This window comes from Vicugna pacos, chromosome 15 (genome assembly GCF_048564905.1).
Source record: "Vicugna pacos chromosome 15, VicPac4, whole genome shotgun sequence".
Taxonomy (NCBI): Eukaryota; Metazoa; Chordata; class Mammalia; order Artiodactyla; family Camelidae; genus Vicugna; species Vicugna pacos.
In genome coordinates, this window is record NC_133001.1 from 56059584 (window position 1) to 56076909 (window position 17326).

At 38.2% G+C, this 17326-nt stretch overlaps 1 protein-coding gene and 1 non-coding gene across 6 annotated transcripts in view; one reads left to right on the forward strand and one right to left on the reverse strand.

The window, feature by feature from the left end:
* KIDINS220 (kinase D interacting substrate 220) overlaps positions 1-17326 on the forward strand; it is a 92523-nt gene that overhangs the window by 40111 nt on the left and 35086 nt on the right. For all 5 annotated transcript variants that reach the window (XM_072938244.1, XM_072938240.1, XM_072938242.1 and 2 more), the window contains exons 21-22: positions 53-197; positions 6874-7036. In XM_072938244.1, coding sequence (XP_072794345.1) covers positions 53-197; positions 6874-7036 — 308 coding nt within the window. The remainder of the gene's footprint in view (positions 1-52; positions 198-6873; positions 7037-17326) is intronic.
* TRNAS-AGA (transfer RNA serine (anticodon AGA)) lies at positions 9925-9998 on the reverse strand. Its single transcript has one exon. It is a non-coding gene; the product is annotated as a tRNA-Ser (tRNA).

A 17326-nucleotide genomic window follows, 5' to 3' on the forward strand; every position in this document is an offset into this window, starting at 1 on the left:
TCACTTCTCAGGCTTGAAGTATGGGTCACTCCTCGACAACTCTCTGTTCCAGGATACTTACCGAAGAAGGCAGATGCAGCGGACCATCACACGGCAGATGTCCTTTGATCTTACCAAACTGCTGGTTACGGAGGACTGGTTCAGTGACATAAGTCCTCAGACCATGAGAAGATTACTGAATATTGTTTCTGTGACAGGTGACTTTTGTCTTCTTACTATTTTGTATGGTAGATGGTAAGCTTGAACCTTAACAAAGCAATTCAGTTTCAGAAACAGAACCATCTGCTTTGTTTATGTTTACACTGCCGAATGCCAGTTTTATTTGCATTAAGTATGTCTAAAAAACCAATGTTAGTTTTGACGATGAAAGTCAATTATCGGTTGTCTACTGTTATTTTAAAACTTGTTGATTTAAAAAATTTTTAATTTCGTCTCAGGTTTAATTTTTCTCTTTGTATAAAAATAATTTATGCTAATTTGTAGAACAGTATAATTACTTTATAACTTAAATGTTGAAATGCTGTTTTTCTGTTTTCATTTTCAGATGATACGTATTTTTTCTCTATTGTTAAATGAAAGACACACAACATAAAATTTACCATCTTAACCATTTTGAAAGGTTTGGTTGATTGGTGTTAAGTACTTTCACATTGTTATGTAGCCGTCACCAGCATCCATCACCTGACTCTTCTCATCTTGTATTCCTGCCCCTTCTCTTCTCCCAGCCCCTGGCAACCACCATTAGACTTTCTGCCTGTGTGATTTTAGCTACTCTAAATACCTCATATAGGTGGAATCATATAATATTTGTCTTTTTGTGACTGGCTTATTTCATTTAGCGTAACATTACCAAGGTGCATCCATGTTGTAGCCCGTGTCAGAATTTTCTTCCTTTTTAAGGCTGAGTAATATTTCATTGTGTGTATATACCACATTTTCCTTATCCATTCATCTGTCAGTGGACATGTGGGTTGCTTCCACGTTTTTAGCTGTTGTGAATAAAGCTACCATGTACATGGGTGTACAAATATGTTTCCAAGACCCTGCTTTCAATTCTTTTTTGGTATGTACCCAGAAGTGGAATTGCTGGATCATGTGGTGTTTCTGTTTTAAATTTTTGGTGGAACTTCCATGCTTTTTTTCCATAGTGGCTGTACCATTTTGCATTCTTTCATCAGCAGTAAACAAGCATTGCAGTTTCTCCATGTCCTCACCAACACTAGTTGTTTTCAGGATTTTTGATAGTAGCTGTCCTAGTGGGTTTGGGGTGGTATCTCGTTGTAGTTTTGATTTGCATTTCTCTAATGATTAGTAATGTTGAGCATCTTTTCATATGTTTATTGGTGATTCACGCATCTTAATAGAAATGTCTGTTCAAGGTCTTTGCCTATTTTTGAGTCAGATTGTTTTTTTATTGTTGAGTTTTAGAAGTTCTCTGTATATTCTGTATATTAACCCCTTTTCATATATATAATTTTCAAATATTTTCTCCTGTTCCATGGGTTGCCTTTTTGCTCTATGGATAGTGTCTTTTGATATACAAAATTAAAACATTTTTATTAAGTTCAATTTCCCTGTTTTTTCCTTTGTTACCTGTGCCTTTGGTGTCATATCAAGAAATCATTGCTAAATCCAATAACATGACATTTTAGTTGTATATTTTCTGTTATTTTAAGTCTTACATTTAGGTCCTTGATCCACTTTAAGTTCATTTTTGTGTGTGGCATCAGGTCAGTCTGACTTCATCCTTTGCATGTGGGTCTCCAGTTTTCTGAGCACCATGCATTGAAAAGACTGTCCTTTCCCCACTGAATGGTCTTGTCCCCCTTGTCAAAAACCATTTGACCGTATAGTGAAGCTCTATTTCTGGGCTCACTATTCTATTCTTTTGGTCTGCATTTTGCCAATACCACACTGTTTTGATCATTCTAGCTTTGTAGTAAGTCTGAAATCAGGAAATGTGAGTCCTCCAGTTTTGTTCTTCTTTTTCAGGATAATTTTGGCTATTCTGGGTCACTTGAGATTCCATATGAATTTTATGGTGGGTTTTTCTATTTCTGCAAAAAACTTCATTGGGACTTTGACAGGGTTGCATTGAATCTGTAGATTGCTTTGGCTGATATTGACATTTTAACAATATTAAATCTTCCAATCCATGAACATAGGATGTCTTAATTAACTTATATTTTAAAATATTGAAATTCAGATTTTGTACATTGCTCTTTTACTTTTCAAGTGATATTTGGAATACAAATATTGATAATAAAATTAAAGATTATTGTCTTGTGACTGAATTCCTCACATGGAATTCTGCTTTCCACCATGTTAACGCTTACTTACAAATGTAAGTACTTGTAATTTAGTTTGTAAAATATTTATTTCTTTCTTTGCATGGTATTGAATGGCACTTTGTAATATTGGCCAGTGTTAACTCTGTTAGGATAGTTACACTGGAATTTGTTTTTATACTGCTGTTGGAGTGCATGCTCTGGAACTATATTGCAGCTGAGGTTGTATCTAATATATTTAGTCTTTTGTAGCTTAATTCCTGTAAGTGAGGTTTCAGACCTCATTATGCTTGATTATGTTCTGTTATGGGAATATTTTAGTATATTATCAATGATACTAATGTACTCACTTAACAAATGTATAGTGAGGATCTAGATATGCCAGGTATTGGTCTAGGCATTGTGGAGATAAGCAGTGAACAAGATAAATTCTTGCCCTGTTGGGAAAGGCAGAAAGATATAAAGTCGTGTAATGATAAATGCCATAGAAGTTCCCCCTCCCCTTTACCATTTAGCATTGGAATGCCCTTGGCTCAGTCCTTGGTTCTTCTCTTTCTTTCTAGGCCAGATATACCATCTTTATGCTGAAGATTCTCAAATACATATCTTCAGCCCTGTTGCTCTCCAGCTGCCTCATTGATACCCAATGGTGTCTAATATATGTCTTTGACTTAACATGTCCAAAATTAAATTTTAGGTCCTCTACCCCAGACTTAACCCACCCATAGTTAATGCAACTCTTTTTCCAGTTCCTTGGACAAAAAAGTCTTGATACCTTTGTTTCATGTGCCACCTCCAATCTGCAGTAAATTCTTTTGCTCTATCTTCAGACTGTTTCCAGAACCTGACCCCTTCTCCCTATTTCTAGCATCCTGCCCGTGTCCAGTGCATCGTTAGGTCTCAGCTGCATGAATTACAGCAGAACCTTCTAGCTGGTCCCCCTGCTCCTGTCCTTTTCCCCCTACAATCTGCTCTCCATGTGGCAGCCGCAGCAGTCCTTCTAAAATAGAAGCCGATCGTGTTATTTCTCTGCTGAAAGCTCTATTATTATCTGTACCTCTTTTACTAAAAATAAAAATCTTAAGTCCTTACAGTTTCTTCCAAGGCCCTTTTTGATCTGCGTGTCTCCAACCCTTTCCCTGCCCTACCTCATTTACTTTCCTCTTCCAGCCCTTGTCAGCCTCTTTGCTGACTCCTCAAAATGTCAGGCCTGCTCCTGCCTCAGGGCCTTCACACTTGCTCATTCTCTTGCCTGTAAGGATTTTTCTTTGGAGAGATGCATGATGCATTTTCTCATCTTGTTCTAAGTCTTTGCTTAAATACCATCTTTTCAGTGAGACCATCCCTCGTTATCTTATATAAAATAACACCTCCCTGTTTGGTACTCCTTGCTTCCCTGCTTTATTTCACTCCATAGACTTGGTCACCTTCTAATGCATGATGCTATTTACTTACTTGTTTTGTTTCTTGTCTGTCTCCCCTCAGTAGAATATAAGACCCACATGGCCAGGATTTTTGCCTGTGTTGTTTATTTTCTCCTTCTCTTTCTCAGTACCCAGCACAATGGGGCTCTGTCGTTGAATGAATTAGAGACCTGAATAAAGTGGGAACTGAACTTTACAAATATCTTGAGAAAAGCATTCTGAGGAGAGGAAGCAGCAAGTGTAAATGCTCTGACGTGGGACCCCAGGAACATCCAGAGGCCAGTCTGGTTGGAGTTTGGGGAACAAAAGGGAGAGTAGTGGGGAGTGATGTCAGAGAAATAGCTAATGGCTGTTCATGTGGGGCCTAACAAGCCCTGTGATGGTAAGGACTTTAGATTAGATTTGCAGATTTTCGAGCACTCTAAAAATGACCAAGGTAGTGCCATTTAATAGAAGATATTTAGGTATATATTTAAAAAATAATGTTTACACATTTCAGAGTAGAACCAAAGTACTTTCCTAAAACCTTGTTTCAAATGTAAGAATTTCTCTAATACCAGTCTTTCTATATTGCTGTATTTTAAGTTTTATCAAATACAGCTCTGCCTGAAAATGAAAGTTTCTAGGTAAGGTTTTCATTTTATGAAAGCATCTTAATGCCATTAGTTTCAATATAAATGTGTTATATTGAAAAATAACCTACAGATTTAAACCTTTGTATTTTAATGGATTTTTGATAGCTTTCATGGTAAATTTTTCATTTAATTGGGTAACATTAGTTAGATGTATATAGGGAAATACATTTTATTTATTTGGATAGATAAATAAATAATTTATTTGGATAGAATTTGAAGGCAAGACTTGGGATCAAGCCCCGGGCAGGTTGGTTATCCTCTAGGAGCTCCCACTCCTTTATATGTCAAAATGTGCGATATTACCTGTTGAACACTGTGCAACTGGTTGCTGCTATTAGGAAAGTTATGGAATGGATGGAATTAATATTTTGGGCCTTTAGTATATAAAATATCCATGAGTATTTAATTAAGTGGGTTTCTACTTAAACATTATGCTTTATTTTATCAAATGTGCTTTATTTAAAATTTGTTTGCTTGTATTATTTTGAAGGATAATATTAAAAAATAACCTTAGACATGTTTATTGGGCAAAATTTTTCCTCATTTTGGCTTTATTTCTTAACTATTATATGCTGGAACACTTAGAACACTTGCATCATTTTTATTCACTCACACTTTAAAAATAGTTTTTCAGCTCTGTTTCTGCCACTTTCATGAATTCATGACTGCGTTTGCTGTTCCCTTGTTTGAACGTCCTGACTTTCTTCCCTTGCCTCAGCCGTCCCTCAGCAGCTGACTCACCCTCATCCTGCACAGCTTTGTTCTAGTGGTTTCCCGCATCAGGACACTTCCCTTAAGTGCTGCGTCTGGGCTTGGCGCGCAGTGTGTTTCCCCGTAGCGATACGTGTGTGTCTCCGGGAGAGCCGTCCAGGGGTGTGACTGCGTTCGTACCTGTGCGTCTCCCCCAGTGCGCTCTTGAGTTCTCCTTGGGTGGGGAGTAAGTCTTCTGTCTCTGTCATCAGTAACCCTAACATCCTGAATGAGTGAGTTTTAAAAACTCAGTAAAGCAACTGTAGTTCAGTTTGAAGTCTTCACTGCCTTCCCGCAAGTTATTATTAAATTTATATTTGGGGATCAAGCCCAGTCACTATGGGATAAAAGTTAGTACATGTATTGTTGTTACTTCTGTCTCCAATTCAGTTCTGAAAGTTTTTTCACCAGTCTTTTCACCTTTAAAAATGTAAGAAATACGTTGTGAATGTTACAAGCACATTTTAATGTCTTGCCTCTAGCTACCTGTTTCTTTTTTTTAACCTTTTAGTTCTATGTTAACCTATTTACACTCTACTAAGAGTAGATCTCCTCCTCTTGTCACAATGGGTGATTAATTCATTTCATGCCTTTTGTTTGATTTATCTGTCTACCCCCCTGGAGGGTAAGCTTCATGAAGGCTGAGACCGTACCGTTTTGTTAACATTTTGTCCCCAGCATCAGTGTATCAGGTATTCAATATTGTGATGCTCCAGTGAGTTTTTGTAGCTCTCAAATATATGTGAGCGTAGCTCACTTGGATTGAAGGTAAAGACTCTGTCACTCATTTAGGAGACCAGATCCCACGTTCCAGGGAAAAAAGAGTCCAGTGATGGTAATGTAGTTTGCATATAAAAGCAGATTTGCTGAGGGAATGAGGGTCTGATGTTTTGGGAAGAACTGAATGGGGGAATTATATATATATCTGCATCTGTTAGAGGTAGGGGAAGGGATTATTCATATCTGAACCCAAACAGATACTGTAATCTAGGTATAAACTAAACTGATATTGATGAAATAAAACTGACAGTGTTTAAAAGTAAAAAGCAACAATGTCAGCAGCTCCGAATCCCACTGAAATCAAAGAACGATTGGTGACGTAATGAAACGGATCATCTGGTGTGAAAGTTCAGGGATTGCAGCTGCCCTAATGTAAGCACGCCCAGGGGTAGAACACGGAATGAGAGTCCTAAGAAAACCTTGGTGATAGACAGAATTTCAAAAATATATGTAAACTCATTTTAGAGACACATTATTATCCACTTGGTAGGCTGCTTACGTAGGCAACTCTTAGTCCGTAAAAATGAAAGTCCCTGGGGTTGCACGTTTACCCATGATAAAACAAGAATGGGCCAGCATATTTGGATTTGTTTAAGGTCCATCAGGAGGTTCTTAGATGCTGCTTCAGAGGATGGGGCCCATCACGGGTACGTTGATGTTCTGCTGTGTGATTGTGAGCAGTGTCGAGACTGCCTGGCACATAGTTCTGAAAGATTTTTGCCTGCATAATGTCATCAGAGCCGTATATAGCGTGAATGGCAAATCACAAAAAATTACTTTAGAATTAAACAGAATTGTGTTTAAGCCCTAGAAGCTTTCCAGTACAGCTCTTTGGATTATAGAAGCCATATAAATGTTAGGTTTGAATTTGTAGTGTAGATTAAATGGCAAACTTTAAAAGATTTAAAGTTGAATTATTTGTGAATATACAAAATGTTTTGCTTAATATAACATTACATACTTACTAGTTTTAAAATGTTTTTGTACTCCTTAAAGGGCGATTACTGAGAGCCAATCAGATAAGTTTCAACTGGGACAGGCTTGCTAGCTGGATCAACCTTACTGAGCAGTGGCCGTACCGAACCTCGTGGCTCATATTATATTTGGAAGAGACTGAGGGTGTTCCAGATCAAATGACGTTAAAAACCATCTATGAAAGGTACTCTTTCTGACCTCTTTATCTTGGATTAAGTTGACTTTTCAGAAGAAAATTAATGCATATAAATCAAAATGAATACAAAATAATATGTGTAAAATCTATAGTTCTGGATTCAACTAATCATTCTCATTAGTTCTATTACAGTTTCAGAGTTGTACTAGCACAGGTACATATTCCATCATGTAAAATTTACAACTTCGTTTGGATACAGTCTTCCTTTCTCAGTGTAACCTATATGATTAAAAAAAGTTTAATGAACAGTCCTGTTAGCTTTATGTATTTATATACACAAAACGCAAACCTTAAAAATATGATTTATTTTCATTTTATTTTTTGTCCCAAGTGTCTTCATAGAACATTAGGGAGGTTACATTTTCCAAATCATTAGTGCAGAGAGTCTTACAGCTTTGTGTCTGGGGGATTTAGGGAACTGTGAATACTGGCTGGAGAACATTCTTTGCATTAGACAATAAAGGAATTTTATAGTCAGACGTTTGAAGTATTTTAAAGTCAACTTCTGATAAAGGATTTTTTTGTCTGGAAAGACATTAAGGCTCAGTGAAATGTCAAGTATGTCACGTTTTAAGAGTTACCACTTTTTCTTGTCAAATTCACAAAACAAAATTATCCTTTTTGTTCACCAGAAACTTAATACCTTTGAGGTTTTCAGTTACAACTCTAAATAAAAATATTAAATCTAGCAAACCGCTCAATGTAGACTTCATGTATTAAAACTTTAAGGATTCCAAATAATTTCTCTTACAGTATCGTCAGCACGTGGTTTTCATTGTTTTCCAGTCCCCATTTTTCATGTACATATTTTATCTAATATTTTCTAGGTAAATAACTGATTTTAGAATATACAGGATGGTTGTAGGATTTGTCTGCAGACTTAAGCTCTTGTGGGTTTTGCTGTTTGATTTATGATAAGTTAAATGAGTTTGAGCTATGTGGGCTGCACCAAGTAGGTGTTCCGGTAGATGGCAGTGACTCACAACTACTATGGCCTGCAGCGCAGTCTCACCGAGCTGGCTCTGCTCTTTGATGTTTTAGAAATCTTTTTATTATGAGATACATGATCGGTTTTTCCCTTGGTTGGGTAATAAAATACTCTTTTATATCACGAGTAAGCATTTGCATCAGAACACAGGTGCTGTATAATAATGACTGTCTGCTCGATGAGCACAATTTTGGGGTTTGGTACAGAATAGGGCTCAAATCAGCCCCTGGGGAGCACACGCAGAGCCTGGATCTTGGTTTCTGAGTTCCGGGACTCCTTGGAGCAACGGCTGATTCCAGGTGTAAGGCAGGGAAAGCTCAGGGGGAGCCTGCTAAACTAATTTATCAGCAGGGGATTGCTGCGTCAGAAATCAAGGAAGGATGTGTTCACTTACAGTGGGGTCTACAGGACTTACAGAGGGCACAGGACTGAGCTTGACGGAGCACCTTTCAAATTTGGGGGCCCATCTGAGAATCACAAAGAGGAATGATAGTAACGGTTTGTAACATACCAGGGAAAAAATCCACAGGTCCATAGTACTACTTAGAAGAGAAAAAAAAAAAGGAATAATTGGTGGTTTTTAAATCATAGGAAATGCCAGCTCATGTGTAGAAAGGATGAATGACATAGAAAAATTACCATTTTTAATCCCCAGTATAATAATTGATTCAAGCAAGGATCATCGGTGGTTGCCAGAATCACTGGGAGAAAGTTGTAGGGGAACAGGAGGTGCACATGGCTCCAAAATATCACTCCCCAGGTTAGGTATGATTGCAGAGAAGAAATGCCCTTGCAGTGGAGAGATCTGGCCATCACCACAGTTTTAATCAAGCAGTCAAGCCTGACACTGTTACTGGGATGCACGGCATCAGATGCCTCTGGATGAAATGCAGTAGAAGGTACCACGTCACCTATGTGGTGGTGTTGCCAGCGGTGTTTCACTGTGATTCTGATTATGAGGAAACAGCCAGATGAGTCCAGAATGGAGGACATTCTATGCGACAACTGGCTTGGATTCCATATCGGCCACTGGGGGAGACTAAAGAAACCCGACAGCCAAAATGCAGTGTGTGAGCTGTGATTGGAATCTGTGTCAGTAGAGAAATAGAGCGTTGAAGGGCATTTGGCAGGCATTTGGGGAGTTTGAGCTTTTGAATTAATGTTAATTTCCTCAGGTATGGTAGTGGTGTTTTGGGGAGATTCATGCTGAAGTATTTACATGTGAAATACACTTTTAGATGGTTTGGCAAAAGAAAGTATATGTATGTGTATAGATGTGCATATGTGTATATCTGTGTTTAGCGTATGTGTTACGTGAGTGTGTTTACATGTACATATACGTGTATGGGGGAGGGGTAGATAGCAGGTGTATCGAGATGTACGTGTGTTAACAGTTTGTGAGACAAGGTGAGGTGTATTTGGGTGTTAGTTGTCCTGTCCTTTCAACTTTTCTGTGAGTTAAAAATTTTTAAGCAGCGGAAGAGACACAGTAAATAATTAAAATATAAATGCTGTGATTTCAGCAAGTGAAAAGAAGCAGGGATACAAATATGAAGTACCTGGGTCTTACTAAAATCTTCCTCTTCCCATTCCTTTCGTTCTCCATAATGATGGTTCAGTAAATATTTGTTGCTTTGTTAACATTTTTATTTGAGGACAGAGTTTAAATTAAATAAATCTGAGAGCTGTGCTCCTTAGGGCACTCGTGAGTTTTCAGTAACCTTTATACACGTGCCACATGTAATTGGGAATCATTACGTGTATATATATATACATAGCTTTGTTGAAAGCTTTAAAAAATTCCCTACTATTGTGTTATTTTTTAAATTTTATTTTATTATTTTATTTTTTGGGGGGAGAGGAAATTAGATTTTTATTAATTTTTTAATGGAGATACTGGGGATTGAACCCAGAACCTTATGCATTCTAGGCATGCACTCTACCGCTGAGCTATACCCTTCCCCGCTACCATTTTGTTTCGTGGTGGCAGGATGAATCACACAGACCACACTTGACTGACTGATTGATTGATTCTAATGGCAGAACAGCCAGTACCTCTAAAAGGTATGGAACAAGTGGATGCAGAGGGTGCCGTGTTCACTCGTGTTTTGAGAGCCGCAATATACGAACACCACGAAGTCCAGGTAGCCAGTTCAGGTCCTATAGGAAGGAGGAGGCACAGTCCATCAATGAGGTCAAGTGTGATTGGAGTCCGCACCTCTTGGGTTAGTGAGTTACTCAGTGAAATCATATATATTTTAAAAAACTTAAAAAAAAACCACAGTGTCTGATTTCTTTGCAGATAATTCATTTCTTCTGTATGTTGTTAAACTATATAGAGAACTTTGAGCGTGTTTGTATGAGACTAAGCTTTTAACTCACTGGCAGTACTTTAAATTAGAAAGTAATGGCTTTGGAGTTTTCCGTTTAGTTTTTTGCTGGGATAGTGGCAGAAAGACAGAGGATTCAAGAAGGATGAGAGTAATTCAGTATCATTTTAGAAATCATTTGAATATAACCTGTCTTCCTGAAATCTTGCCTCTTCTTTTCTGAAAGAAACCAAGATGAGTAGGTGTAGAGACCTGATGGTTTCCCTTGATTTTTGTTTCTCCATTCGAGTTAACTTTCTCCATTTAAGGTGTATTCAGTGTGAATTTTTGCAGTGGGTCAGGGCTTATATTGTTGTCCTTCGTGCTTTTATGTGTTCCAGGGCCTGGCGGAGGAACACAGAGGGACAAGTATAAAAAGCATCTTATGCCCCGAAGGAACTTATGTATTTTTTAATGAAGATTTTTTTCTATTTGAAAATACTTTCAAACTTACAAAAAGATTGCAAGAACAAGAATAGTCCAAAGAACACCTTACAACCTTGATTCAGATCCGCTTATTACGAAGGTTTTGCTTTGAGTGCTTTATTATTTGCACTCTCACTGCCTCCTGTGTCCTCCTCTCTCCTTCTTTCTCTCTCTCCACACACACGTGCACACACACGCATGCACGCGCACACACACGTTGTTTTCTAACAGCTTATCTTTTGTCCCTAAATACTTGAGTGTTGAGGAACTTATATTCTGTTTGGAGGTAAAACATATACATTTGAAACAACTGGAAGAAAATAAAAATGGGATGGCTCAAACAATTTAGCCAATTAACAAGTTTTATCAGTATCAGGCTAAAACATTGCTTTCTGGATGACAGAAAACTTTTCAGGCTAGAACTACTCTTCTACTATTCTGAGACAGTTGCTTGGCCTCTTAAAACTTGCACCCAAACTTCCAGCATTTGAATCTCAAACTTATATGACTAGTTGTTCAAGGAACTTTTCAGAAGTTTACATTTTTGGTTAATTAGAATGTATCTTACAGACAAAAGAGATTATGTCACTTAGAGTTTAAAGATAATTTTTCACCCTGTTTATGAGATAGAACATTTGCTGGAGAAATGTTTTTGAGGGGGGTATTTTAAATCATATAATAAACATAGCTTGAGTGAATTTTTATAGAGGAAATGCTTAATTCTGTTCAAATAAATATGGAATGTTATGTACTAGAGTTACACTGAGGTAATGAGAACTTTGTTTTGCCCTTAATCTGTTGTTTTAGACTTAAGCCCTCGGTGGGCCTGCCAAGTATGATTCAGGGTGATCTTGAGATGCCTTTTTTCCCCCCCAAATAAGTATAACCTATGTGCCTGTAAATACTTACAAAGACTATCTTATAGGCAGTTGAAGGAAGAGAAAAAAGACAATGTAGTAAGAATCTTTGAGAATTCATTAAGGAATTGACTTAAAATAATTTAAGATGATTTCGAATGAAAAACTAGAGGAAGACAATTTGACCAACATAGTGAAAAATCATGTATTGGAATATGTTAGAATAATTTAAATGACTGCGTCTGGCTAACTATAGTTGAGTTCTTTGGTGCTATTGCTTGTCATTTGAATAATAAAAAGTTTTATTTACAGCAGACAAAAAGCAGCAGTATATAATTGATATTCATTTATTTTATTAAAGAAATCTGATTTGGTAAAAACAATCAGAAAATAGTATTTTTAACGCTAGTAGTAAAATTTTTTTAATCTATAAAAAGCCTCATTTATTTTTATAGCAATTTGATGACACATCTGCTTGCTTTATTCAGCTGAAGAAGAAAATGTTGGTTCTTGGTGTTTGGTAAAATTGCTTTGTTAAATTATTTTCTAAATTGTTCAACTTTTAACAAATGACATTTGATACTAACACTGGAAAGCAATTTCGGCTAATTAAGTAGATCCCTCTATAAACCATTGGAACATTAAGATGACATACTGTTCATTCAAGATTATTTTAATTGGTACAATTATTGTAATTTTCTTGCAATTATGTGTTGAGCTAAAAGCTTTTGTCTAGATCATTTGAGGGTTTTTTTTGTTAACATACATTTAGTAAGAAGAAAGAGAGTAAAATAAAAACTGTAGATAAAGATTTTCTGTCTACTTGTATTACAGAGTTTTAGACACCACTGAGATATTTTAGTACAGAACTTTATTTCTCTATTTTTCAGTAAGCATTTTAGGCAATAATAGAGGTTTTTAAAAGATCAAGTTAAAAGTTTTAATGAAGATAATATTTCAAATTTCTGTTTTGACACTGCTCAAGCAATCTTTTACTCAGGATGATGCGGGCAGAATAGTTTTGTGATAAGGATAACGCCATACTTTGTTTTGATTTTTTAAAACAATTGAGTAAGTCTTGAGAGAGTCTCAGAATGGTTGTCATTTTCAGTTTCACTGAAATAGCCAATTGCAGAATACACACTATAGACATCTTATTTATAACATCCTAAATTTAATATCTTTAAATTATTCAAGTAATAGTATTTCTTACTGAAGACATTTTTCATAATAAAACGTCATCTATTTCTTCCTGATATTCAGCCCAAGTTTTCGTAAGCCTTATTTGATGACTGCTGGTTATCTCCTGCCTCTTAGCTCTCACTGACCACCATCTGCTTTCCTTCAGGTTTTGGCTGATTATCCGTCCCCCTTCCTATCCCACCTTGTGGCCCAGATCATGTGTAGGTGTGTTTCTTGTGCACGTGGACTTAAGTTAAGAATTGGAATAACATAAACATTGGATGCTAGTTAGTCTAGGTTTGCAAAGGAGTTGTCTTAACTCCTCTGTAGTTCAGAGTACATCCTTTGTACTGATGGCTTTTTCCTTAATTTAGGGTTTAAGATAGTGTACATATTCATTCCAAATGCTGGTTCGTGCCTGCTGTTTTAGGATTTTTTATAGATAGTTTAGAATCTTAACGACATTCCATGCCTTTTTGGTATTTTTTTAAACATTTTTTTTTACTGAGTTATAGTCATTTCACAATGTTGTGTCAAATTCCAGTGTAGAGCATAATTTTTCAGTTCTACATGAACATACATATATTCATTGTCACATTTTTTTTTCTCTGTGAGCTACCATAAGATCTTGTGTATATTTCCCTGTGCTATACAGTATAATCTTGTTTATCTGTTCTACATTTTGAAATCCCAGTCTGTCCCTTCCCACCCCCCTATGTCTTCTTGGCATTGATGTGACTTCTCTGTGGGTGTGTGCGTTGTCACTGATCCACAATGATTCCATTACTGTCTTGTGGGTAATTATCGTTTCCATCTCTACTCCCCAAACACACCTGCCTTTAATGTATACATACAATATAAATACTTTATTAAGGGGTTCAATACTTTATTAATATCTTTATCTTTTTTGAAAATACTCTGATTGAATTCTTTGTAAGATCATGAACTATTTCCCCATATAGGAGGGGAAACCAAGCAGGTTTGTGTTGGACAAAAAATATAATCTAAAATAGAAATCACATTTTGACTGGATAAAATAAATGATATATTTGCCAGGTTACGTGAAGATTAAGCTTTCAAAGACGCCTGTAAACAGACATACTGTTGATGAACACGCATTTCTTACTGCGCATTGTCTATTTTGATCCATTGTCTTTGTGGAAAATAATTGGAAAATTCAGGTTCCTGAAGATAAATAAAGGTGAAGGGCAGAACTGTTTAGTCTATTTCGGTATACCTGCAACCACACCTACTTTTGTTGTTTGGAGACAAAAAAAATGAAATGTGATAACCTAGATATATTTGATTTGGAGTTTATCTATTTAGGTATTTTGCTACTTGTTTGTTTTATTGTTGCTGCCAGAGTCATAGCAACACCCAAAGGTGTGAGAGAGATTCATGGGAGAAAGCTTAGAGTTTATTCATTTATTCAGAAAACAGTTACTGAGCGCTCACGATGGACCAGGTGCAACTGGAGGAGCTTGGGTACGTGAATAAAGCAGACAGATCCTACGCCGGGGGGCTGACTCCAGCAGGGACGTGTGGGTGATGAACAGTGTCTGTAATGCACACGTCTGCAGCTTGTTCGAAGGTGACACGAGCTATGGGAAAATAAAACAGAACAGAGTCCGGGGACGAGGAGTGTGCAGGACCCACACCACGCAGGAGGCTCAGGAGAGGCCTCCTTGAGAGGGGAAGTGCCGAGCAAAGGCTTGAGGGAGGAGAGAGAATTACCAAGTAGGATTCTGGGGAAGCATTTCTAGGCAGCAGGACCAGTTTGGACACAGGCCCTGGGGCCAGCGGGTGCCTGGAGTGTTTGGGGAACAGCAGCAAGGAGGGGTTCGGGGTGGCCAGAGGGGGTTCCGTGGCGGGGAGGGGTGGGAGGTGAGGTCAGGGAGGCCGGGGGGTGGGCCCCGGACAGCTTTAGGAGGACCATTGAGAGGACTTCGGCTTCTGCCCTGAGTAAGGTGGCGATCCACTGCGTCTGCTCTCAGGTGCCTCTTGGTCATGTCTGTGCAGCTTGGCCGGAGTTCGGGAACCCCACTGACCTAAGGGCGTGTATTTTGAGAGTCCTGTGCTGGGAAGAGGGTAGGAATGAAACTGGGTAGAAAAATCAGGGTAAATGAGAAGTTGTGGTGGAAGTAGGTGGTGACCCCTCGGTCAAGATGAACTGGAGTGGTGGAGCGTGGCACATAGTGACCCTGCCTGGACGTGGGAAAGCGGGATGGGAGCATCGCCTGCAGCCTTGCTGCAGCGTCTGACAGAAACCAAGTAGTTATTCTCAACATCCGCCAGGGTTTATGTGACTACTATCCCTGCGTGTCTCTCCTGTTGGGATAGTTTCATGTTTCTTACCATCATTTGATTCCTTATTTTCTAATAAAATGATGGATTTATAAGCCTACTTTTTGGATCATTTTTCCAATTGCATTTTTTTCCTTTGGACTTCCCAGCTGCATGGCCTGTTCCCCCCCCCCCCCCCGCCCCAATTTCAACCCCTGCTTGAGAGGGAGCAAAAAGTGGGTTCCACCGAATGAAGAACTGACAGGTACAGAGAGAGCAACCGGAGGCTTGCTTGTAGAGAAATACTGAATTTGATTTATGGGATGTGCAAGATGAGAACGATGGTCATGCATTCCAGGTTGGGCTCCAGGTGATGAAAAATACTTGGTCAGAATTCTCTCTACAGGAATCAGGTTTACCTGCAGGCCCCAACAGCCTTAGCGTGGCTTTCCAGCCCCTTCTCTTGCCTCCTCCCTCTTGCCTTTTCTCTTTCCACCCTATGTCTTTGCCCCATCCTCCCCTCTCCCACCTTAGTCTCCTGATCTCACCTTAAATGTCACTGCGTCAGGAAGCCTCTTCTAACCAGCCCCACCCCAGCCTCCAGGGTGTTATTAGATGCGTTCATTGTGGACTGGTATGTTACTTCATGACACTTCCCAAAGTTACACTTCCCTTTTATAAAGATGTGCATTGCGATTTCTTTAGTATTTGTTTCCTGAACTAGACCGTTAACTCTACGAAATGTAACTTCCTTAAACCTTGCTGAATGCCTTGCCTCTAGACATTCTTGGCATGGAGTAGGCAGTATTTGGTATTTCTGAAAGAATAAAGAAATATGATGATGACGTTTGCATTGAGGAAAGCATGGTTTGGGGGGAAGTGGTAAATGGAGAGCTGCATTTAATCTTTTCTATTTTTTAACTGAAGTATAGTCAGTTACAACGTGTCAATTTCTGGTATAAAGTACAATGTCCCAGTCATGCATATACATACATATATTTGTTTTCCTATTTATTTATTTTGGAATTGGGGGGGGGAGGGGGAGGTAATTTGGTTTCTTTCTTTACTTATAGAGGAGGTACTGGGGATTGAACCCAGGACCCTGTGCATGCTAAGCACGTGCTCTACCACTGAGCTGTGCCCACCTTATCTTGAGAAGAATACTATCCACACAGACGCTTCCTTCTTTAGTTCTAAACGTAGGTAAACATTCGTTGTTATTATGCCCATAGGTCCCTGGGTAAGGCACATAGTAAGACACCAAGATTGAATGGTGATTACATATTTCAAGTAACATCTAGTAGTTTCTGCCTTTTGTCAGGTGACAGTAAAATCAAAGCAATGTTTTCGTAGGCGTTTCCCTATAACTTTGAGTTCAGCTGCGTTTCTAAGGTTTCTCACTTTTATAATCATTTTATGAATGCCGTGGTTTGGAGTTGCGTCTAATCGGCCCACTTTTAGACAGGTCCCTCCCACTTCAGTTTCTAGTCATTATCAGTGTTGTTTCAAAAGGCCCTGGGGCTTAACTGAACTCCATTTTTATTATGCTAAACATTTTGATTATATTCATTCATTAAGCAAATGTAGAGTTTATTATGTGCTGAGCACATGCTAATACAAGCATTAGCTAGTATTACTCCAGCCCTTGATCTGTGCCACACATTGGACTTACCTAGGTTATTTCACTTAACACTCACCACTCGGGAGGCAGAGAATGGGAGTTACCTAAGATCACACAGCTGTGGCTGTTAGAGCCGCCCCAGGCCTGTTTCTGGAAGCCAGGAGGCAGTCTGCAACTACAGAGCTAGACTGTGGGTCTGAGATGGTAGAAATGCAGAGCTAAACTGACTTTATTTTTATTTTCAGATAATTTTATTCATTTTCAAATGAATATTTAGAATCATTTATTATGTATCAATGGGAGTTTTATAGCAGATAGCAATTTTTCCAGAGGATGGAATTTATCTTTTCATTTAAAAAAATGCAGACTTATTACCAGCTTATGTAAAACCCCAGATCAATGCTTTTTTTAGTTCTAATTGTATCTACTAACTGCAGTAGGTTTTGTATGGAAAACTTGAAAAAATCAGTTGTGATATTTAGCACTTAAACAGCTGGTGCATCTGTGTGTTTAAGCTTTTATACCATTTTTATTATACTAAGTGGCTGTAAT